Source organism: Cricetulus griseus, chromosome 10 (genome assembly GCF_003668045.3).
Source record: "Cricetulus griseus strain 17A/GY chromosome 10, alternate assembly CriGri-PICRH-1.0, whole genome shotgun sequence".
NCBI lineage: Eukaryota > Metazoa > Chordata > Mammalia > Rodentia > Cricetidae > Cricetulus > Cricetulus griseus.
In genome coordinates, this window is record NC_048603.1 from 14,959,311 (window position 1) to 14,984,765 (window position 25,455).

Here is a 25,455-nt window from a genome sequence, read left to right on the forward strand (position 1 = left end):
AGTAACAGAAGGATTTATTGATAACTACAAGCAGATCTGGTGTCTTCTGAACTGTGGTATTCCTTGAGGGCAGAGGGGGCGACTCAGCCGGTTTGCACTGAATTTGACCCCGCAAGCCTTCAGCTCACACTCCCAAAGGCTATGTGCCCGCATCTAATTCCCACATTAAAAGGACACCAGTGTCACCGGGCATTGGTGGCACACACCTTTAATCCCAGCACTCGGGAGGCAGAGGCTGGAAGATCTCTGTGAGTTCGAGGCCAGCCTGGTCTACAGAGTGAGTGCTAGGATAGGCTCCAAAGCTACACAGAGAAACCCTGTCTCAAAAAACCAACAACAACAACAACAACAACAAAAAAAAAGGACACCAGTGTCTCTGTAGAGAATGCTGCCGTTTCCCTGGGAAATAGAAGTCCTACCACGAACAAGTAAACAGAACATCACAATGAAAGTTGCCTGCTTTCCCAGCCCTGTCCTATGATCTGGGACCCCAGCCTTTATCACCACGACTACAATGAATTGCTCCTCAAGCTGGCTCCATCCAGCTCAGTTATTCTGTAATCTGAGGATACAAACTTAGAAAAAAAAAAGCATCTTGAAATCTAGGGATAGTGTACTTGACCCAATGCTGGGTCTAGCTTGTGGCTTTGAATTTTGAAGGGCCAGCCCCAGCTATTGAAAGACTTTTGAGAAACCACTAAAAGTGGATATTTCTGAGGAGGAAAGGACTCTGCTTCCTTGTAAGGGTTTACACTATTCCAGAGCTGCTTCCAATAATGTGTGTCTGAGCGAGGCTATTCCTAGCTCAGAGGACACGAGCTAAGTCCCAGCTTGCCAAGTTATTCGCACTCCTTAAGCCTTAGTTTACATGTTTGTAAAATGGGAGAATAATCCTCCTAGGACTACTGTGGCGATTAAAGCAGTCCCACACACTCGATAAATCTTATTCATGTTTGTTATTGTCATATGGATAAGAATGATAACAGCAGCAATAGCAGAAAATCCCTGGGGCTTAGACTTCTCAAGTTCACACAGGTTCCTGAGAACCGGGTGTCAAAGGAGTGGTGAGAATCCTTTCCCTCACCTAGAAGTCTGAGTTAGACTTTAGGCAGTGCCTATGTTGTCCTCAAATAGGTACATCCTAGATACCTAGATGCAAAAGCAAGGTAAATCCTTCCTGTCACCACCACCTGCATTCAGCAGATGCTTTTGCTTATGAACAGGAGGGAAAGAGGTACTCTGCTGTGGCTGGAGCTGAGAGTCAGAACAACACCCTGGGGTATCCTCTCCTGACAGGGGAGTCCAGCTCCAGCAGTGGCTTGATTCCGATGGGTGTGGCCTATCAGAAGGGCCTAGCTGGAGTTTTAAGGATTTTTCTTCATCCAGGACTTCACTGAGCACCTCTCTCTAGTGATGGATGATATGGTTCCTTCAGAGGGTGTTGGCCCTGGCAGCACAGAGCATGTTGCTGGAGTTTCTTTCCTGCCAGGTTCCATCACCCTTCAGCCCCAAATCAACAGTTTAATTTTATAAACTGTTGGCCGGTGGTTAGGGCTTCTTATCGGCTAGCTCTGTCTTAATTATTAACCCATAACTACTCATTTATGTGTTTCTACATGGCCTTATCTTACCAGAGAATATCCGGGACATCATTTCTTCCTGGTCTCTACATGGCCTCTCTCTCTGCCTTCCTCTCTCCAGAATTCTCCTAGCCCCACCTATCTTCCTGCCTCTCCTGGCCAATCGGTGTTTTATTCATCAACCAATCAGAGAAACATGGATTTAGAGGGACTTCCCCCATCATGAGCCCAAGCCTGGACCGTGCCTCAGGGCTGTCTGTCTGTCACGCAATTCTCAGCCACACAGGGTCTTCCGAGGAGTGTGGACCTGCAGCTAAAGGGAACGATAGTTGGAATGGTTCTGTTGCTTCTCTCTGCCGGTGTGAGCTTGACCTTCAAACCCTATTTTCACCATTTCATGGTCTGATCCAGCTCTCTGTAGTCACACCAGACAGTGAGCTGCTTGCTTCTGTCTTCCGGTGAGTTCTACACCACCCATTTCTTCCCTTTGCATCTCTGTCCATTCTCAGAGCGCCACATACTTAACAGTGAATTTCTATCTGGTGGTGGTTCCCATCTCACAGAGAGACACGGATCCCCTGACACTTGCAAGTCACTATGCTGAGACCCAAGGGGTCATCTCTAGGCTTGAGGGCTGGGTCTTCACATCTGGTGTCAAAACAAGTTGGTCAGGGCCGTGGTGGGGATAAACTCAAGGTGCTGATAAAGCACAGACAGAGGAGGGGTGCTGGCACAGGCCGGGGAGCAGGGCCCAGAGAAGAGGGGCGCTGTAGAGCAGGCTTTAAGAGAAAGGATACGTCAGGGAGGAGGGTGTGGAGGCAGTGGCCTTGTAAGCAGGAGCAGGAGGAGGTGAAGGGGGCAGAGAAAGCATGGCTGGCTTGCAGAGTTGGTTGGGACCGAAGGGAAACGATAGCAGAGGTGTCCCACCGAGGGCCTGAGACACGCGCAGGACGGATGGATGATCCAGTTCCTACAGCCCCAAGGGTTGAAGGCTGCTCAGGAGAAGTCACACCATGAGGATGGAGCAGAAAGCCTGCAGTGGGACATTTCCTCAGCAGCTCCAGAGGCGGGAGAGGGTGGCCAGGGGCAGGGTGGTGAGTGTGGATGGGAGTGGGTGGGGCAGGTGGCCAGGGCAGGTGTTACGGTGGGGAGCGGGCTGCGGGACTCGATGGCCAAGACAGAGACTAAGTGTGAATAGGGATGCAGAATGCACACCATTCCCCTAAAGCTCGGTGTGTGTGTGTGTGTGTGTGTGTGTGTGTGTGTGTGTGTGTGTGAGAGAGAGAGAGAGAGAGAGAGAGAAAAGAGAGAGAGAGAGAGAGAGAGGCTGTCCAAGTGTGAACAGGAATACACACCATTCCCCTAAAGCTCGGTGTGTGTGTGTGTGTGTGTGTGTGTGTGTGTGTGTGAGAGAGAGAGAGAGAGAGAGAGAGAGAGAGAGACAGAGAGAGAGAGAGAGAGACAGAGAGAGACAGAGAGAGACAGAGAGAGACAGAGAGAGACAGAGAGAGAGAGAGAGAGACCTTTACTCTAGAGCGTATAGGTAAAAGCTCACAATATAGAGAAGACAGGACAAGGACACGGAAAGAACACAGGAATAAATCAAATGCTAGGCAAGTACAGTGATACGGTTCATGAGAAAAGGGGGACCCAGTTCCCAGGGTGGAGGGCCATTGCTCTTTAGAACATCTATCCTGGATACATCCCTAGGCATGTCACCCAGGGTCGTGTAACCATGCAGGTACCTGGACCCGGCCCTGGACTCCATGCTGATGGACTGCAGAGCCGCTGGGGACTTGCTGTATATGCAGGTGAGGTCGGCCTTGGCCACTGGGGTTGGGACTGTACACATACGTGTCCCTAGTGGTTAAGAACCTGTGTAGAATAGGCAACTTGTAGACACTAAGTGGATGTTTCCGGGGACTGAGGGTGGAAGATGAAAGGACAGCTGTTGTTTAATGCGGGTACAATGTTTCTGTTTTCATTGTTTTTTTCCTTTTGTTGTCATTGTTGTTTTGTTTTGCTTGTGTTGCTTGGAATGGAGCCTTACTATGGAGCCAAGGGTGGCCTTGAACTCCTGATCCATTTGCCTTTGCCTCGGAAATGCCGGGGTTAAAGACATGAGTCCCTCTTCTCTCCTCCAATTTGGAGCCTTTGTTGGGAACAACAATTGGTTTTGGTGTTTACAGTGGTTATGATTATACAACGTTAAATGTGTTCCAGGCCACTCATTGTACACTTCAGGATGGTTAGAGTGGGGGCTGGAGAGACCGCTCAGGGGTCAAGAGTACGAGATGCTCTTGCAGAGGAGTAGGGCTGTTCCCAGCACCCTCGATGGTGGCTCGAAACTCTAACTCTATTTTCAGGGATTTGACATCCTCTTTTGGTCTCCATAGGCACCAAGAACACATGTAATGTACATACCTACATACATATGTACATACATGCATACAGACATACAGGCACACACTCACACACAGGAAAAAACAAAGCAGGTGCAGTGGCACACGCCTGTAGAAACACAAAGTCATCTTTGGCTTCATAGGTGAAAGTTCAAGGCCAGCCTGGAATTCATGAGACCCATTTTTTTTTTTAATTTTTAAAATTTATTTATTTATTTATTTATTTATTTATTTTATGTGCATTAGTGTTTTGCCTGCCTGCATGTATGTCTGTGTGAGGGTGTCGGGTCCCCTGGAACTGGAGTCGCAGACAGTAGTGGGTGCTGGGAAATGAATTCAGATCCTCTTAACCTTTGAGCCATCTCTCCAGCCCTTAAATTATCTTGTTTTTATATACAATAACTGTAATAGCTTTGTCAGTATACTTACTTTTTGCTTTTTAGAGACAGGGTCTTATTATATAGCCTGGAAGGTGCTATGTAGACCAGACTGGCTTTGAATTCACAGAGATCCACCTGCCTCGGTCTCCTGAGTGCTGGGATTAAAGGCGAGCACCACCGCCACCCAACATATTCATTTTTAATTTTCTACTTTAAAAAAGATTCATTTCAAAAAAATTCATTTCTTAAAATCATATGTGTACATGTGCCTGTGTGGGTTTGTGCATGGAAGTGCAGGAGGCTGTGATGGCCAGAGGCGTTATCCCTGGAGCTGGAGTCACAGGAGGCTGGCACCACCTCACACAGGTGATAGGAACTGAAGGCTGGTCCTCTAAAGAGCGGCAGCCTTTGAATGGAGCTTTGTACGTTAATCTCTTGGGAGTTACTTGACTAGATGATATTGAAGTTGCTTTAACTTTCTTTGCCAAGTATTAAAATTATACCAAACTGTAGATCAATCTTGTCCTATTTGTTCAATTAATTGACCCAGGCCAGCTGTGGAGGTGCACTCTGGTAATCCAGGCACTGGGGGGGGGGGGGCGCTAAGTCAAAAGGATCAGGAGTTTAAGGCCAGGCTGAGCTACAGAAAGACTGCTCAATATTAAGACCCTGGGCTTAATATTGAGCTGGAGAGATGGCTCAGTGGTTAAGAGCACTGACTGCTCCCCCAGAGGTCCTGAGTTCAATTCCCAGCACCCGAATGACAGCTCTCAACTCCAGTTCCAGGGGACTCAACATCCTCACATAGACATACATGCAAGCACAATACCAATGCACATAAAATAAAAGTAAAGTTTTAAAAAGACCCCGTCAAAACAAAACAACCAAAAAGCAGTCTTTATAATCTGTCAAATCCTTATATAGATCCATTCAGGTCTAGTTTTTTAACCCTTTATACAGATGAATTCATTTCTACTAAGGTTGCTAATTATATAATTATGTTGTTTTAAGGCAGTACAGGACATTGAAATAGAGTGGGTGAAACCCACACAGGCTCAGAGGGAGGAACTCAAGGCACTGCAGGAGAAGGAGAACCAAACGAAGGTGAGTTAAGCATTGTACCAAGAGACGTCCCTTAGAAGCGACTCCAGCACACTTTAGAATCTGGCTATTGCTATCGTTCAAAACCATCAAGCACTGAAAATGAGAACGCCTCCACTGTTTCTTCTGATCCTATAATTAGTAACAATTTATTGTGTAAGGATTCTAGAAAAAAAATAAATCCTGTCCAGTCTGCGGCCAAGTTAAATTGATATAGACCCTCCATAGTGTGGTGTAATTGTAGAGTATTCTCCTTTATGATTATATATAAATCACATGTACTCTTTTGCTTTCTCAAATCCAGTCTTCATTCATACCCGAGTATGTTGGCTCCAAGTACCAAGCAGGAGCAGGGTCAGGGGTCAGAGTGGGGAAGGAGGCGGGACTCAGAGCCCCATTTGTATGCTCTAGAAACAAAGCGCTTTGCCGTGAGCCCACCCTGTGGGTTTCACCAGCAGCAGCATCCCCCTGTGAGCTCTGTAACTGAGGATGAGTGGTCTCTCCCTTCTTTTCCACCCCACCGTGGGATAGTTTCTGGAGCTGTCCCAGGAGGTCCGGCACTACGGCTACATTCAACTGGACCCCTGTACCTGCAACCACCCAGAACCCGGCTGTGGGGTTGTGCTTTCCATCGGTAACAACGAGATCAGCTGCTGTGTGACTCTGCCCGATGGCCAGACCCAGGACATCGCTTTCCAGATGAGCGGAGTAAAATGCTGGCAGGTCACTTTCCTTGTGAGTATCCGGCACCTTGCTTTGTCTGTCATTCAAAGTTTCCTTCTGTGTGCTTCCTGGGGAGACACAGGATTCATCTCAGAGCTTCACACCACGTGTGCTCGGATCACTGTCCAGCCCAACACTGCCAGGTCCCGCCACCCTTGACAGCCCCAAATAAACACAGAGACTTACATTAATTATAAATCTGTTGGCCTATGACTAGGGCTTCTTATTGGCTAGCTCTGTCTTAATTATTAACCCATTTCTATTAATCTAAGTATTTCCACATGGTATTATCTTACCAGAGAAGGACCCGGACCTGTTACCTCTTCCTCTGCTACTTGGTGACCGTTTCTGCCTACATTTTCCAGAATCCTTCTCATCTCCTAGTCTGGCCTATCTTCCTGTTTCACTGGCCGAACAGTGTTTTATTCACCAACCAATAAGAGAAACATATACACAGAAGGACATCCCCCATCAAAACACTTTACAGGAGCCTCCATGGTGTTCTACCGGCAAACTCTAACCTCAGCTTCATACCCTTCTCCTGTCACCTCAGCAGGTCTCTGTCTTCTTTTCGGTTCTCCCACCCTGGGCTGTATCTAGAAACTCCTCTAGGGGTGGGGTAATCGTAGGGCTTACTTCCTTTATTCACTTTCTCTGCGGCGTTACCTGAGAGCAGCTATTGCCCCCAGTTTGCTCCTCACACAGATGCTATGAGACTAATATTTCAAACCGCATTATCATCTATTTTTTGCCAAGTCTCTTCAGGGATGCCCAGTGTCCTCGGGATGCAGTCTGGAATCCTCGGCTTTATCCATGAAGCCACGGGAGTCAAGCTCTTTGTTAGCCAGTGCTAGACACCTATACGTCCCATTCTAGTAGTAAGGAAAGGATGAAATGATATCACTAGACCCAAGATTAAATGATAAAAGGGTGTTTATTGGGGGAACAATGACACAGAAAAATACAAAGAACCGCCGGAGCGTCTCCCTGCTCTTCCTACTGATCCGATGACCCAACAGAAAGAGTGCACAAAGGAAAGCCACACCTCAAGCTCCTATCTTTCTGCTTCCATCTGCCTGAAGCCACACCCAAAAGGGTGTGGCCACCATTACAGGTCAGATGCCTACACTAGTAGACCCGTTGTTGGAAGGATGAGTGTTGAACCCTCACGTGTCCAAAGGAAAAGGGAAGCAGAGACTTTAAAGACAGCAGCCAAAGAGCTGGCCATTCCCAGGCCACGGGAACCTGGTGAGGACCTTCTATGTTGGCATCTCGACTCAGAGTCAAACGAGAAGACACAGACGATTTGTGCAGTTGACCTAAGCTTGGCTGTGCACCTCTCTCCGACAACATTCTCCGAGGGTTCCTCAGAGACAGCCTACAGTGCAAGAGATGGCTTTCCTGAGGAAGCTTGACTCTCCATTTCTAGGAGAAACAGGGAGAGATGCCATAGATACAACCCACAGCCTTGTGGATCCCCTCTAGCCTGGCTCTCTGGGCCTTCTCCTCACCAGCCCTCTTGCTTGGAGCCCAAGCCACACCCTGTCCCTCACAGTGTGAACAACCTTCCAGCCTCTTCATGCCTTAGGGGTTTCTTCTTCTTCTTCTTCTTCTTCTTCTTCTTCTTCTTCTTCTTCTTCTTCTTCTTCTTCTTCTTCTTCTTCCTCTTCCTCTTCCTCTTCCTCTTCCTCTTCCTCTTCCTCTTCTTCTTCTTCTTCTTCTTCTTCTTCTTCTTCTTTTATGTATATAACATTCTGCTTCCATGGATGTCTGCACACCAGAAGAGGACACCAGATCTCATAAAGGATGGTTGTGAGCCACCGTGTATTTCTGTGTCTCTCACTCTTTATTCTACCAGGAACCACCCCCTCTCGTTCTTACAAAATAAAGACAACACAACAAACGTGGGCAGCTTCTACTTCTCCTAACACGCCCTTCCTTCCAGGAAGTCTTCCTTCACCTGCCTAGCCTGGGCTACAGCCATTCTGTTTCTTCCCGTAGACCTATGCTTCCTCCTCTCTTAACACTTCCTGTGTCATTTCCTTCTGTAAGACCCCCGGAAGCTCAGGCCTCCAGGATCTCGGTCCAGGACCTCGGTCACCCCAATCACCAGGTGGAGTCGAAAGCTTGTTGCAAACTGCACGAGGCTTTATTATAGTTGTTTAACGAGCTAACCTCATGTTAGCTCAGGCCTTCCATCCATCCACCATGGCGGATGGCTAGAAAAGAAAGCTCGAACTGTCTGCATAGAGATCTTATAGGGCAGCGTAAGGGGAGTGTCTAGGGGTATGCACAGACTCAGGACTGGTGTGCCTCCAGGCTTGGAGGGCTTGCCCTGTGTTGATTGGTCAACTGATTGTTATGGCCCATAGTCCCTCCCAGGGTGGTTGCTATGCTCTGCGTGTCATTGCTGTGCACTTGTGCGTAAAGCACACCAGAGCCATAAAGCATAGCACCACCAGCTAACTTCTGATTGGTTCCTTGCCACGAGGCAGGCACCTAACCTCCTAGTGGCCAAGGCAAGGTCGTGGCAAGCACGTGTTACTGTCATGGCTGCCGAAATGGGGAGCTGGTCCCTTCACTTCCTTGGGGAGACTGACAGCCTTTGGGGAATGGTGGCTTTCTGATATCAGGCCCAGTGTGTTCAAGGGGGCTTTGATGGTGTCTTTGCCTCTGCAGGGAACTCTACTGGATACAGACGGGCCCCAGCGAACTCTCAACCAGAACCTGGAGCTGAGATTTCAGTACAGTGAGGACAGTCAGCAGCCGTGGTTTGTTGTGTACACCAAACAGGTGAGTTCTCAGGACGGACGTGTGAAGACCGTCTGCACTAAAGTGCTGACTGGCTGGCTCAGATGAACCAAGCACAGCTGGAGCAGGGTCCTTCCCTGGCATTGGGCTGAAATACTTTGTTTTTATTTTTGCTTTATATTCCTGGTCACCGTGGTCATAAGTTCAAAGAATTTAGTGTGATAGTCAGCTCTGAGTTGAGATGAAGAACTTAAAGGAGAAGAAGGTTCATTTCCGCTCTCAGTTCCAGAGGCTTCCTGGGGCTCTTTCTGACGACATGTTTTTTTTTTTTTTTTTCATTTGTTTGTTTGTTTGAGACTGGGTCTCATTATGAAGGCCTGGCTGGCCTGGAACTCACTAGACCAGACTGGCTTCAAACTCACAGAGATCCTCCTGCCTCTGCCTCCCAAGTGCCAGGATCAAAGGCGTGTGCCACCACGCCTGGCCTAAGAGTAATCTTTTTTTCCCGGCTTTTTTTCATAGGCTTTTTTCCTGAGTAGCTGCCTGAAGAAGATGATCTCAGAGAAGATGTCGAAGCTCGCTGAGGAGAACCCAGAAATGGTAAGAACTCTGAGATAGGCTCGTGTGTATTAGCACATGTAGACCAAATTCACCTGGAAGTTAGCACCTGCCGGTGTTAGCAGAGTTGTTGGGGAGAGCCTGGGTCCTGGCAGTTCTTACACGCTTGGCTGGGTCACTTTAACTAGACAGCAGTAGTGAGAAGCAGTAAAAGGAGATTTTTCCACCCTGTAGAGCAGGCCTGAAATCCAATCAGAAAGCAGTCGGTTTTCCCATAACCTTCACATCACTATTGTACCAGTGGACACAAGGTCCATTTTATAGCAAGCAGGGTCCACCTCCTGATGGCTTTTCTTTCCGGCCTGCATTGCTCCTACCGACACCTTGGAAGGTAGCCAGTGGGGAGGAAGTTTTGATTTTTCTATGTTCTGCAACCAAAGTGCGTTGAGTCTGTAGCCGTAGGGTCATGCTGTCTACTTATGGTGAACATTCAGGAGCAATGGTGATACCCTAGGCTGTTTTGGGGACCTCTGGGGCTCTTCTAGCCAATCTCATGGGGGATCATGTACTCCTCACTGAGATTTTCATGTAATATATTTCTCAGGGGATCTTCCAGGGAAGGCATTGTCCACCCATGCAGGATAATCTCCACCCAAATTCCCTTTCTTCTTTGAATTATATATTTTTAATTAGCTTGAAAAGTTGTGAGTTTGTCACTTATTTTTTTTCCACACAATTTCAATTTTATGTGTAACCTAGAAATGATGAACTTATGGGTACAGAGAACAGAATTGTGGCTATTAGGCTTCAATGTGTGTCTTTTAACAATGGGGAAACGATTGGTTTAAGGATATAAAACTGCAGTTGGACAAGAGGCATGGACTCTGTGAAGTCTTGAGGTCTACTGAGAGCATGATAAATATGGTTGATAACAATATGCTATATTTTAAAAGTTGTGAGATAGCATACTTTAAATGTTCTCAAAACAGAAATGATGAATAGGTGTGATATAACATGTTAATTGGTTTAATTTAGCCATGCCATTATGAACATTCTGTATTGTGTATCATAATTGTGCCTGACTTTATTTATGAGCTAAATAAATGAATGAAAAAAATGGTGCCAGGTTAAAAAAAAAAGTTGTGAGTTTTGGCCCAGCAGTCGTGGCATATGACTTTAATCCCAGCACTCAGGATGCAGAGGCAGGCAGATCTCTATGAGTTCAAGGTCAGCTTGGTCTGGTCTACAGAGTGAGTTCCAGAACAGCCAAGGCTACATAAAGAAACAATGTCTCAAAAACAAAAACAAGCAAACAATAGCAACAACAAAAATGGTTGTGAGTTTCATACAACTTTTTCTTTTATCCACCCAGCCCCTCCCCTGAATCCTGGTTTACACCTTCAGTCCCAGTGCTCACATCAAGTGTGTTCTGCTACCCCACCTCCTGTTAAGTCAGGATTTTGAGGAGATCTTTAACAGAGCAGAGATGCTCTTCAAAAATCTCTATAGAGTTTTCTCTGGAGGGAATCCATAGCTCCTTGACACTTCCTGTCTACCAAGCAGGAAGCCACAGGGTGAAAGAAACTCTCAGGACAGTTTTTGTTTGTTTGTTTGTTTCTCCAAATGAACTTTATTTTTCTGGTATGCATCTTTCCATCGAAGGCCTAGTAACTTAGAAAGGCTTGGTGCATACACTGTAATACAAAACAAGAATGCATCTTCGATTCTAGACTTTTCTGATTATTTTATCATTACTATATAACCATGTTCCAAATAAGACAGGACAGGTTGATGGACATTTGTGTTGGTAAATTTTTTTTTAAAGATTTATTTATTTATCATGTATACACTATACAGTGCAGGCCAGAAGAGGGCACCAGATCCCATTACAGATGGTTGTGAGCCACCATGTGGTTGCTGGGAAGTGAACTCAGGACCTCTGGAAGTACAGTCAGTGCTCTTAATCCCTGAGCTATCTCTCCAACCCTTGTGTTGGTAAATTTTTACAGAAGGTTATATTGATCCTTTAAAAAGAGATTTATCACTGGGCGGTGGTGGCTCACACCTTTAATTTCAGCACTGGGGAGGCAGAGGCAGGAGGATCTCTTGAGACCAGCCTGGTCTACAGAGTGAGTTCCAGATATTTGTGTGTGGGTGCTGGGAACTGAATCCCAGTCCTCTGCAAGAGCAACAAGTGCTTTTAACCACTGAGCCATCTTAGGCCCATACATCCATCTTTAAAAATAACAACAGAAAACATTGGAATACTTTCCCTAATGTTTTTATTTATATTTAATTCTTTTTTTTTTTGCTTTTGTTTGTTTGTTTGTTTTGTTTTTCAAGACAGATTTTCTCTGTGTAGCTTTGGCTGTCCTGGAACTCTCTCTGTAGACCAGGCTGCTCTTGAACTCACAGAGATCCCACCTGCCTTTGCCTCCTGAGTGTTGGGATCAAAGGCTTGTGCCACCAATGCCCGGCTAGATTTAATTCTTTATAAGTGGATGGGTGGCATCTTTGCCATCGATCTTTACAGCACCCCCCACCCCTTGCCACCAACAAACCAATTGTGCTTTGGACTTTATTTCTCTTCTGGATCCAAAAATATCTTTTTAGGGCAAATAAATCCGCTGCCTCCTGGTGACTGAACTGTTTAAGTTGTACTGGAGAGCCGTGGATGAAGGAGTCTCTTTGTGAGAAGAGTAATAAAATCCACCCTCTCAGGCACAGCAGTCTCTCCTGGGCTTGACGATTGTGATATTCTAAAGAAGAATGAGAAGTAATTAACTGGAGGAGGCTTTTTTAAAAAGAGAGGCTGACCTCAGATGTAGAAGAATAAAACAGTGGCCACTTAATGCAGGAAGTACTTGGACAGTGAATAGCAAGGAGCCAGCTCAGTAAAAAAACCAACCCCGCCACACGGCTGTTGTTTGCACAGCCCTTGAAACTTACCATTTATTCCAGCAAACATCAGAACCGGTGCTTTAGCCGACAGGCGTAGATTGGTTCGCCAAAATAGTCGACGGGTTTCGTTGCTGAGATCCCATCATTTATTTTATTTATTTGTTTACAGCTTATTCTGGTTCTTGGAAAGAAACTGCCTTCAAAGACAAACCATGTTTCAAGCTGAGTTTCCTCCCACAAAGCCTCGAGTAAAAGGCGTCCCAGGGGCAGCCTAACTGAGCCCTGTGAACTCACGGCTCAGTACTGGGCCTCTTCATGGAGCACAGTGGACCACAGTCATTTTGAGGCTTAAAGTGTCGATAGAAATGCAAGACAGTGGCATTTGCTTGTTTTCCAGGCAAATACACACGTGGAAAGAACACATACCACTTACAGAACTCTGTCGACTAAGGCAGACAGGTCTGCTTAGTGAGGCAGATTCTGGGTCCAAAGGTTTGATAATCGGGAAGAATCCGGGGCAAAGGGGAAAAGCCCGGAGAACTTTAACCAACAGAGCTCCACAGTTAATGCTGACTGACAGTTCCCAGGAACACTGACTGGGTTTTCCCACTTAGAGGGAATGGAAAGGCGAAGACGTTTTGGTGTCAAATCAAAATTTGTTAGTATATGATAGTCTTGTTAGTGTATGTAATGATTTCAAAAGCAAGGATTGGGACAGGAAGATGAGTCCGTGAGTTCAGATTCCTCAGACCCCCACAGAAAACGCTGGCCGGGCGTGGCAGCCCTGTTGTGATCCCAGCCTAAGAGGTGGAGGCAGGAATCCTCAGAGCGAGCTCAGACTAGCTGAAACAGAAAGCTCCAGATTCAGCCGGAGACCCGGCCTCAATATAGAATGTGGAGTGCTATTGAGGAAGACTGAGCACATGAGCTTTGGGCCGGCTTCCACAGGCATGCACACACAGCAAACACACAAAATCCAAAGCACAAGTAAACCTTGAGATGTGGATTATAAGAGGTCGTTATCTTTTCTTTGCAGACAGAGTCTTGCTCTGTACCCCAGGCTAGACTTGAACTTAGAGCTAGTCTCCTGTTTCACCCTCCCAGATGTTAGGACTGCAGTTCACCACCACAGAGATGATGGAAACTTGAGTCAAACAATCGCCAGTGAAGAATGGTGTAAATGTACACTCACAAAGAATAACTTAGAAAATGTAAAAGGTTTATTTGTTTTGCTTTACGTGTATGGGCGCGTTGCCTGCGTGCATGTATGTATATGTACTGCATGTGTGTCTGGTGCCCGTGGAGATCAGACAAAGGCATTGAACACCCTGGAACTGGAGTTGTGGATGGCTGTGAGCCATCATATGGGCGATGGGAGTTGAACTCAGGCCTTCTGCAAGAGCAGCGGCTGCTTTAAACCATCTCTCCAGTCCCACATATTTAGAATTTTAAAGCCAATATTAATCATAAACCAGAGTGAGTGTGGGAATACAGCATTCTTAAAGCTCTCCTCCTACACACAGGCCTGAGATTTATCTTTGGAGCCTATCCTGGCACTCGCTCTGGAGACCAGGCTGGTCTCGAACTCACAGAGATCCACCTGCCTCTGCCTCCCGAGTGCTGGGATTAAAGGCATGCGCCACCAACGCCCGGCCAAGATGTTTTATTTTAAAAGAAAGTGTATTAGTCAGGAAACAAAGTTAGAGTCTTGGTTAAGTTCCTGTGGCTGTGATAAAAGTGACCAAAAGCAACGTGGGGGAGGAAAGGGTTAATGTCAGCTCACAGCTCCATTAGGGAAGCCAAGGCAGGAATCTGGAGCTGGGTGGGGGACGATAGGAACTGAAGCAGAGACCATGGGGCTTGCTCCCCACAACTTGCTCAGTTTGCTTTCCTATACACCCCAGGAACACCTGTCCAGGGGTGGCACCACCTACCATGGTCTGCCCCCACCCCCATCAATCATTAATCAGGAAAATGCCCCACAGGCTGGTCTGATGAAGGCATTTCCTCAGGTGACCTTTCCTCAGATACAGCTAGGTTCCTGTCAAGTTGACAAAACAAAAACCAAGCCCAACCGAGACAGCAAGTGTCCTAAACAAAAGAGAAGGGTGCTTCTCCCTCATGTATAAGAAGCTCAGGTAGGCCTAGTCTAGGGCGGGGCTGTGGTACCACAGTGGAGTTAGAGACTTCCTGCTGTTTTACCTTCAGTGTGAACTTACGTCTCTTTATAAATGCCAGGCCGGCCATCACATCCACATTCTTGCTGGCATACCTGGGAAGCATGAACAATGACCCCTGTCCTTAAGGAGGCTCAGAAGTCTCTAGTAGACTTCATGCCTCTGGCTCTGCAGCCTGGAGCCAACCACCCCAGAGGCTGCTGGAGTCTCTGGCATCTTCCTTTCTGCCCATCTTCTTTCGCGATGACAGTTTTATCTGGAGAGACAAAACACCCTGTTAGAAGTTACATTTACCAGCCCCTCGAAGGCAGGCACAGGCCTGTGATGTGAGTGACTCTTGGCCACTGGGTTCGTAGGTGTGAATTGTGAGACTCCTGCATCCCTCCTTAAGGATGCAAGTTATTCTTCGGTCCTTCAGTTAGAGTGCAGGGCTAGACACAGCTGGGGAGGTGTACAGCTCCTGGTTGTTTAATAGTTCATTTCTTTCCCATGGGGAAGCATCCAGAAGCCTGCCCCCCAACCTCTGACTAGCTACGTAGCATTCACCAGGGGTGCCAGGCACTCCTCCACCCTGGTCCGTGCCCACAGAAGACCTTTGGGTGCTCCGTGACTTTGTTTCCCATGGGTCACCAGGTGGGAAAAGAGGTTGGGTACGTATCCCCCAGTTCTGTCCTTGCCAGGGATACGTACCCAATCTCTCTTTCCCACCTGGTCTATGCGGGTCTCTATGGCTTCATCTCTCCCTGACAAAGGCTACGGCTGCTATACACCCTCCTCCCTCACGGCAGGCCTTGGGAGTCCCGCACTCCTTCATGTTTTACCCCACCCCTCCCCTCCATCAAATTCTGTGCAAATAGTTCCCTTGAAACCCCCCCAGTGCCAGGAAGGAGGATGGAAAGTTTCAGGTCCACCTGACCTATGCAGAGTACAGACCAGCCTAAATTAAATAGCGAGACCCTGTCTCAGAAAAGCTCAGGGATTTAGTCCAGCATGATGGCTCAGTGGGTAAAGGGTACTGGCTGCCAGACCTAATAAGTCTGGGTTCCATCACTGGGACCCGCATGTTGGAAGGAGAGAAATGACTTCTCAGGGCTGATGTCCATGTGTATGGTATGGAACACACACACACACACACACACACACACACACACACACACACACACACACAAATAAATAAAATTAAAAATATAACAGCTAAGGGTTCAGGATGTAGTCCCGCTGGTAGAGTATATGCCTTCGCACAAGACCAAGTGTGATCTACAATGTCATAACTATTATTATTATTGCGAACCCTGTCCTCAGCCCAGATGGCCACCTGCCTCCTCTGGGCCCCTAACTATGTACCTTATGCAGCGGAGGCCCAGCCCAGAGCTGTAGCCTGGTTCTGATGTGATTAATGATGCCTTTTTCTGGTTCTGACTTGATTAATGATGCCTTTTGACTGTGCAAAGCCCCATCTGGCTTTGTGTCAGGGCATGCATTAATGCTGTGTGGATGAGCTCAGGATTTAGCAGTACGTTTTATTTCCCATAAAATCCTTTCAAAAGCTGTGTTAAATTACAGGCTCCATAGGCAGCCACCAGTGTTAGACCTGAAGCTCCCTGTCACTTTGGTGACTTCATTCCTGCCACAGGAAGGGCAGGCAAGCAGATTGGAGGTAGATGTGCAGATATGAGACAGGTGTGCAGGTGCCAGGCAGGTGTGCAGGTACCAGGCAGGTGTGCAGATGTCAGGCAGGTGTGCAGGTACCAGGCAGGTGTGCAGGCAGGTGTGCAGATGTCAGGCAGGTGTGCAGGTGCCAGGCAGGTGTGCAGGCAGGTGTGCAGGCAGGTGTGCAGGCAGGTGTGCAGATGCCAGGCAGGTGTGCAGGTGCAAGGCAGGCTCACCTGCTGACCAGCAGCTGAAGGGTCAGTAAGAGCATGACTGTGGAGGGGGGCATCTCAGTTGATGCATTGTTCATGTGCTGGCTTCCCTGGGCTGCACTAACATTTTGCTAACCTATTTAGCAGATCGAGGTTCCAGAACAAGGCAGAAGTAAGAAGCAGCCGTTCCAACTGAGCCAGGTCTGTGAATAAAATGTCACCATCCATGTGTTATAACTGGGATGCTTTTCCTCACTCTCCTTTGAGCAAGTTCTTGTCGTTCTAGCACAAGTTTGGTAGCTGACTGCTTCTTAGAAGCCCCTGTGCAGACAGGCCAGTCCCAGAACCACCTGTTTCATCAGCTGGGCTCAGGACAAGGGACACAAAATTCCTTTGTGATTTTCTTCTTCATCTGGCACGTTGGTGGAAAATCCTCTTTGTAATTACAGATTGGGGTTTGGTTTATCTGAGTGTTTCAGTCTCACTGGTTCTCTGCAGTACAAAGGTGCTTTTAAGTTTGTAAGTTCTCTGTGTGTTAGTTTTGTGGGGCAAGAAAGACTCCTGGTGGGAGGTAAGGCTGTTAAGCACTCAGTCCCAGCCCAGCTGTTGTGTGCAGGTTTCAGTAAGTTAATGCTCTCATCCTCTTGCAAGCTGCAAATCCACGGAGGAACCTAGAGCAGAGAGAGGTTAAGTGACTTGCCCAGAGGTGATCAGAAATCAGTGGTGGAAGAAAGCAGGGCCTCTGACCCCAGAACTGTGTCCTTAGTTAATTAGCCTGAAACCCTTCTTTCCGTGTCCAAATTCCAGTGTAGGTAAATGAGATAAAGGCACCCTGTCAGTAGCATTTTACTGGGGTTTCCTAGCACCTGTTACAGGGTCTGGTGTGTGTGTACAAGTACCTCATATAGAAATACACACCTAAATATGTAAATGCAGGAGGTGCCTTGAGTTTGGAAAACAGCACAGGGCTGGTGGTGAGATGGTTAAAAGTGCCTGGTGCTTCAGCCTGGTGACCAGAGTCCCATCCCTGCATCCCGAAGCTGAAGGAGAGAACTGACTGGAGAAAGCTGTTCTCTGACCTCCACACGCTCACCTGCGCACACACACAAGTGTGCAAGCACGCGCGCTCTCTCTCTCGCGCGCGCGCACACACACACACACACACACCAGTAACAAACAACCACTGTAGCTGTAAGAGGCAGGAAGGTGGCGCAGTGAGTAAACACCAGCCACACAAGCTCAGAGAATCGAGTTTGATCCCGGGAACCAATGACGAGGCTGGCTGTGGCGCACGCACACCTGTAACTCCGTGAGTTTGGAGCAGAGACAGGAGAATTTGCCAGAAGCCCAAGGGCCAGCTTGCCTGGGTAGCACACAGTGAGGCAGAAAACTAGAGGCCAGGCCACAACAAGATGGAAAGAGAAAACTACTTCCAGAAGTTAACCCCTGACTTCCAGGTGTGCACCTGGTGGCCTGCACACACCCAACACACACACATACACACATATACACACATCAATACACACATACACATGCATACACACAACACATGGGCCGACATACACACACACCACACATACACACACACACACACCACACACACACACACCACACACACTCACACATACAGGCATATACATACACACACACACACACACACACACACACACACACACACAGAGGCATATACACATACACACACACACTCACACACACACAGGCATACACACACACACTCACACACACACAGGCACACACACACAGGCACACACACACACACACACCACTATACATATACACACACCATACACACACATCTCCCCACACCACACACACATGTCACACACACTTATATACACACACCCCCATACACACACACCACTATACATATACACACACCACACACATACAGGCATATACATGCTCACACACACTCACACCCCACATATATACACACTCACATGCACACACTCACACCCCACATACACACCTGCTTTGAGAGATCATTAAGTACCGGAAGCAGATAAATGCCTTACACGACATTTTCAAGTCTGTGCTTCCGTGCACAAGCAGACCTGGGATTCACGACTCTGGACCAGTGGGAAGAACAGGCAGGCAGGAGTCAGTGTGGGTCGGCGGACCCCCAGCCCAGGACGCTTCCTGCGCAGGCCAGCAGGGGGCGCTGTCCCCACTCCTACCCCAGTGAAGGATTAACACACCTTTTAAGGTGACTTTTGTTAAGACAGATGTAACCTTTTGCTGCTCTGCTGATACTATTTCAACCTCCTTGAGGTTCTCTTGTTGTCGTTATGGACATTTCTTCCTCTAGTTTACATTTCCGAACTCTCTGTTTATTTTCCAGCAGAAAGACTATTTTAATTTTCTGAGAAAAAGCAAGATGAAGAAAGCTGAAGACGAGTGTGTTTGGGGGACCCTGACGGAAGGAGGTCTCTGAAGGGGTCTCATCTTTTAACCCGTCTTCAGGGCTGTCTTAAGACAGCGCCAGAGTTTGGGGGTCACGTTCTTTGCCATTGAGGTGCCCAGTGTTCATCAGTCTATCTGTAACCCTCTGTAACTCTCAGGATTGAAACGGTGTAGGAACCAAAGCTCTAGCATTGATTTAAGTGGCAGGTGGCAGGTTCAAATCCACCAACGGAAGGTTGGTTCTGTTTTCCCTCTAGGGTAGACGTGTATTTAGCTCCGTGACCTTTTGTATGTTCTGATACTGCAAGGATAAAACGCTTGTTCTAAACCATACGAATGCATTTGGCACCGAGGTAGATCCACCAGCTCAGGAAATTATGGCTCCTGTGACCTATCCAGAGAGCAGGAAGAGATGCTAAATTCTGACCCACTTCCTCACCTGCTCCTGACACTACTGACACAGATGACCCCAAAGTATTAGCTGCCTTGGCCTAAGTCCTCTCACTGTGTGACTGTATCCACTCCTGTTTTTTTTAATTAAAAAAATTTTTTTTTGAGACAATGGTTCTCTGTATGACAGTCCTAGCTGTCCTGGAACTCACTCTGTAGACCAGGCTGGCCTCGAACTCACAGAGATTGTTTGCCACTCTTAGATTGGATTCTTGGTCTGGAGAAACGGCTCAGTGGTTAAAAACATTTGATGCTTTTGCAGAGGACCTGGGTTTGAGTGCCATAATGCACGCGGCGGCTCACAGCCATCTCCCCAGCTCCAGAGGTTCCAACGTCCTCTTCTGGCCTCCTCTGGTACCCACACATATGTGGCATGCACACACAAGTAACTAAAAACAAAACTGAATTCTAACCAATAATCATCATGCCAACTGGAATATTTTTCTTTAGGATATCGATAAAGTCCCGCATGGACATCTAATATAAATCGCTTAGCTTTACAAATGCGTATTTTTTCCACAATATTTTTCCTTATACAGCTTCTGGTGTACGACAGTGATGAACATAATTATGTACGGAATTAAGAGCATGGTAAAGAGGGAAAGATAAATATGCAAAAATAACTAGGTAAGAGTGTAATATTCCAATGTCCTTTTCTGAGCTAGATAATTGTGAAATAAATGGAACATCTATCTAATGAATAGTTTGCTGATGAAAATTTTGTGTGTGTGTGTGTGTGTGTGTGTGTGTGTGTTTTGAAATGTAGACTCCGTAAGAGCCCTCTAATATGTAGAAATCAATGCCTATAGGCATAGCTTCCTGGTTAAGGGTTTGAGTTTGTGTTCTAGGCTGTAGTGGGATCTCTGCAGAGACATTTCAGATCACCCCCACTGGGCGGATTGGTGTGTTGGGGACAGGGACAGGGTCTCATCGAAGCATCTCTGCTGTTTCAGTAACTTAAGAGTCGTTAGGATCCTTCGCAGTGTAAGGGGCCATCTCAGACACAGTTGTTGTAATTTAAGAAAGGCAACACACGAGAGAAAGAAGCCATGTGACGGGGTTCAAGCAGAGGGTTTTTTTTTTTTAATTAGGGAAAGGGATCATAAAAAGGGGGGAGGGAAGGAGGGAGAGAGAGAGAGAGGGATGGGAGGTGGGCAGGGCCCTTTTAAAAGGGAACATAGTGAACAGACACAGGTTGTGCTCTTAGTGGCTGCAGCTGAGGGCATATCTGTCAGAACCCCAAGGACAGGCCGGTACAGAGCCTGAAACAAAGAGTTTGTGCTGGGATTAGAAGATTGAGCATATGCGATTACTGTTTTTGTAGGTTGAAAACATTTATCTGATGCCCCTTTTGTGTTTCAATTCAGCATAGGAGAGTAAGTCATCCTAGAGACTGTGTGGTAACTGTGCGCCAAGGACAGCTGGGGGGCTCTCGGGCAAGCCCCAAGAGAGACCCTGGAGGGAGAATACAGAGTGGGGCGTGGCAGGGGACCACTCACAGAAGGGAGGATGAGTCAGGGATGGAAAAGAGACTGGGCCTTGGGAAACCGGCAAAGATGCTCTTCGCTGGCGGAGCCTCAGGTTAAGGCTGGTGCCTGTCTGTAATCCCAGCACTCGGGAGGCTGAGGCACAGAGATCACAAGTTCAAGGCCAGCCTGGGCTACACAGCGAGTGCCGTCTCAAACAAAGCACGTGGAGTTTTAAGTTAGGGGAGTGCATAGCGGGCTGGAGGAAACGGTGCCTGCTACACCACGGGCGTCCTGGCGGCTCACCAGCAGTGCGAGCCCAGCCCCTGTGTGCAGTTTCTGCCCTGAGCGCTGCGTCATCATCATCCGCGTGCAGCACCTGCCTCAAAACTCAGCATTCTGATCCCAGCATCTATCTAGGACTTGGGCGGACTTTAGAATCTAAAGATTGGTCACGGGTTCTTGAGTCTGCAGTCACATCTGTTGGAGCGGTCAGCCCCGCTGCAGGCCCTGGGCGAGCCGTCCCGGGGCTAGCCGTTGGGTGAGCCCCACCATCCCGGCTGTATGGAGACTCCCGCCCACCCCAGGGCCACCCCGGAGCAGGGTAGGCTACAGCTTGCACTCTCTGGAGGCTTTGGGCATTTGCGGCATGCGCCCTCCTGCCTTTCTTCCATCGGATCCGTAGACAGCAGCATGGATTTCTCTGCACCTTCATCCATCGAGGGGTCCTGAACCTGTATAGACCTCACTCTTCCCAGCATTGTTCCCCAAGTACGGCACAGGGCCCTTTCTGATTGCGCTTGCTGTGTACTCCTACTATGTGTGCCCCAGAGGGGATTTAACATATGTGGAGGCTGCAGGAAGGTTTCATGCAATAAGCGTGTCATTTTCCACAACGGGCATGAGCACCTGTGGATTTTAGCCTCCGTGGATCCTGAGGGACAGTTGTTCCTGTTAAAAAAGGTCCCCATCAGCCATTTTTTCCTTCTGACATCACTACATGTCTGCATTATCCAACAGCTCATCTGGATATAGGCCTTTTTTTTTTTTTTTTTTTTTTTTTTATAAGACTAAGTCTCACTATGTAGCCCTGACTGACCTGGAACTCTCCATAGAAACCAACTGGGCCTTGCACTCACAGAAATCCTCCTGCCTCTGCCTCCCAGTGCTGAAATTAAAGGTGTGCACCACCGTGCCCACATACATTCTTTAAATTTTTGGTTTACATTGCAAAATAACTATCATGAGTAAACTTAAATTTGAAAATCTCACAAAGGCTTAATTGGGGCAAAAAAGAAAAAAAGGGGGGCACTGATTAAACTGAGGCCAGCCCCATTGTCTGAGGCAGTGGACTCCTGTGGAGGGGAGCATGGTGGGCTCTGCCTGCAGAGGGGGCACCTCCCACTGCTGTCTCGTGGTCCGTGTTAGCATGTTGAGAACTTGCAGCCTGCGTCCACCCTTTTTGTGTGTGTGTGGTTTTTTTTTTTTTTAATTTATTTTTTACATTCCAATCCCAGTTTCCCCTCCCACCTCCCATCTGCTCCTCAGAGAGGGTAAGGCCTCCCCTAGGAAGTCTACTAAGTCTGTCCCATCATCTCCTTGAGGCAGGACCAAGGCCCCTCCCCACCCCCACACCCCTGTGTCTAGGCTGGGCAAGGCATCTCTCCATATAGCATGGGCTCCACTAAGTCAGTCTGTGCATTAGAGTTAGATCTTGGACCCACTGCCAGTGACCTCATCTATTGTCCCAGCCACACCATTGTCACCTGTATTAAGGGAGTCTAGTTGGGTCTCATGCAGGTTCCCCATTTGTCAGACCTGAGTCACTGATCTCTCACTAGCTCAGGTCAGCTGATCCTGTGGGTTTCCCCATCATGGTCTTGACTCCTTTGTTCATATTTTTGCTCCTCCCTCACTTTGACTGTTCTCCAGGAGCTTGGCCCATTGGTTAGCTGTGGGTTTCTGCATCTGTTTCCATCTGTTTCTGGAAGAGGGCTCTAGCTTCTCTGGGGTTGTGGATTGTAGTCTGTGTATCTTTTGCTTTATGTCTGGTATCCACTTATGAGTGAGTACATACTATGTTTGTCTTTCTGGTTTTGGGTCACCTCACTGGGGATTTTTGTTTGTTTGTTTTGTTTTTTTTTTTTTCTAGTTCTGTCCATTTGCCTGTAAGTTTTAGGGTGTCATTGTTTCTTACCATTGAGTATTATCCTATTGTGTAAATATACCACATTTTCTTCATCCATTCTTCAGTTGAGGGGCTGGGATTCGGGTCTCTCACTGATGCTGCTCCTGCTCCAGGCCTGAAGCTCCAGCCTGCCTCTGATGCCGCTTCCCAGCTCTGATGCTGTTCCCAGGTCTGAGGCTCCTGCGCCCACCCTCTGTGAGCAGTGATTTTATGTTCAGTGTCTCGGTTAGAAATGATGCTAAGGTCATCCCCACAGTGAGGTTAAGGAACATTAAATGTTCTAAATTTGTGGAAAACCAAATGGACTTCAAGCTTTGATGAGAAAACACGCAAGAGAAGGACCCTACAATACAAAATGGCAGGAAAAACCACAACAAACTCAGGACAGAAGCACCTGGACGGTCCTGAATGCCTTTTCAGTTATCCTTCTGCCTGGTGAGCTGTGTGCGCAATGCCAACCAGACCAGCAGAGAGTGGCTGTGGGAGACAGAGCGCCTTCCCTTCAGGGGCAACTTCATTCCTGTCCTCAGTGAGCCAAGGAAAGGGTGAGTATGCTGTGTCCTCCCACAGAATAAAACATGCTTAGGAAACACTGTAACCGGTTATTCTGTGCAGGTGGCTTCCGGGTGCCCCTGCCTTTTGAGCCTAGTGTGGTGCAGCTGTACTTTGATGAGGAGTTTCTCTTTAATATAAGAAAATCGCCAAGACTGGATAATTTATAAAACACAGATGTGTCCCTCTCAGAGCTCTGGAAGCTGGGAAGGTCATTACAAAGATGCTGACAGATCGCCATCTCCCACGGGTGCTCCCTGCCTCCCAGAAGGCAGCTGCTCCCCATCCCCACACGGCTGAGGAGACTGAAGGAAGGGACATGGCCCTCAGGTTCTTCCAGGTGTACATTTCATCCAGAGGGCCTCTGCCTTTGTGATGTAACCATTCCCTAAACGCCTGACCTTTTGATACTGACACACTGGTCACTAAGTTTCACCGTGTGGATTTGGGGGATGATACAAACCAACCATGTGAGTTTTCACTGGTGTCTTAACCATTCCTTGTGAGCGAGAGGACGGATGGATATGCCGTGACATTGTGAACTTCTTTGAAAGTCATCTGTGGTCACTGTCAAGGATCCTCTCATTCTGGATGCCATGTAACAAATGTATCTATGTGTCTACCAATCATCTGTCTGTCTATCACCTATGATCCATCCATCTATCTGTCTGTCTATCACCTACCTATCATCTATCTGTCTATCACCTATGATCTATCATCTGTCTGTCTGTCTGTCTATCACTTATCTATCTATCACTTATGTATCATCTATCTTGATAGGGAACAAGATCAACCATGGGATAGGTTATTAACTGGTAATTTATTAAGAAGGGATACTCACACGAGGAGCCAATAACCAGATTTGGCACTGGGAGAAGTCCACTCCCAGAAGTCCACTCCGAGAACTGGCCTGAACCCCAAAAGAGAAGGAACGCTTCCTCTCCTCGCTCTTTATCCTACCCCTCTAGGTACCTGTGACCATGCCCAAATGGTACAGGTACAGGTATCCAGGGTCTCTCCCTATCTATCTCCTATCAATCATCTATCCATCTATCTATCATGTATCTATCAATCATCTATCTATTGTGTGTGTAAGCAGGTGCACACACGTGTGCATCACAAGTTTCAGAGGCAACCCGTGGGACTTGGTTCTTTCCTTCCACCGTGTGAGTCCTGGGGATTGAACTCAGGTCAGCGGGTTTGGTGGCAAGTGGATTTTTGCCAGCCTGTAGTTATTGCTCCTGCAACACTCCCTTCTAAACCTTCACTTCCTGAGCAGCTGGCACAATTACATAAGGCAACTCCTGGAACAAATCTTTCATCTTATCAACATGTATGGTAGTTCTCACCCCCACAGCCCAGTGTCTCACAAATCACCTGTCCAGGGTTTGCAGGGCGTTGGCTTAAACCTTCCCAGAAGGAACTGCTCACAGAGACAGTTGTGTAACCGTGGGAGGGAAGTTAATTAGTGCCAGACAGGATCTGTGTTCCTGTGGAATCGTTTCCTCAGTGGTGAAGCCGGGATGGTTCTGGTGTGTCAAGGAAAACAACCTTCCTCTTCCCAGGGTTCCAGCTGTATTTTTGTAGTTAAAAGAAAATCAAGTCCCAAGATGTCTATTTTGTAATTAATAAGGGAGAGCGGTCTTATCTTGAAAGTTTGGCTTGAGACACTTTCTAGTAGCTCTGGTTTCTATTCTCTTGGCTTTGAATTTTTCCAGTTTTGCAAAGACGCTGTCTGGTATACGTATTTTCTTGTGGTTTATGTGTTTCAAAGATTTGAGGGACAGAGAAGGATCCAAATTTGGTGCAGATGAATGCGTGCTATAGTATAACGTTCAGTGGCTTGCTGCTCTGTGGTTCTGGGAACCCAGGGACCTTCACACCTCACAACCTGATTTACAGTTGTTTAGAGACCTGTGGGAGCTACTCTTTTCAGGAGC

The 25,455-nt window shown here is 47.5% G+C and overlaps 1 protein-coding gene across 2 annotated transcripts in view; it reads left to right on the forward strand.

Annotated features, from left to right (window-relative positions):
- Positions 1-19,514, forward strand: part of Snx31 (sorting nexin 31) — a 36,892-nt gene extending 17,378 nt beyond the window's left edge. Inside the window, exons 8-14 of one of the 2 annotated variants that reach the window (XM_027431490.2) lie at positions 3,322-3,391; positions 5,374-5,466; positions 5,995-6,198; positions 8,866-8,979; positions 9,460-9,537; positions 16,580-16,636; positions 18,798-19,514. In XM_027431490.2, coding sequence (XP_027287291.1) covers positions 3,322-3,391; positions 5,374-5,466; positions 5,995-6,198; positions 8,866-8,979; positions 9,460-9,537; positions 16,580-16,636; positions 18,798-18,890 — 709 coding nt within the window. In that variant the 3' untranslated portion in view covers positions 18,891-19,514. The remainder of the gene's footprint in view (positions 1-3,321; positions 3,392-5,373; positions 5,467-5,994; positions 6,199-8,865; positions 8,980-9,459; positions 9,538-16,579; positions 16,637-18,797) is intronic. The other variant, XM_027431491.2, reaches the window with a different exon arrangement.
- The last annotated feature ends 5,941 nt before the right edge of the window (positions 19,515-25,455 follow it).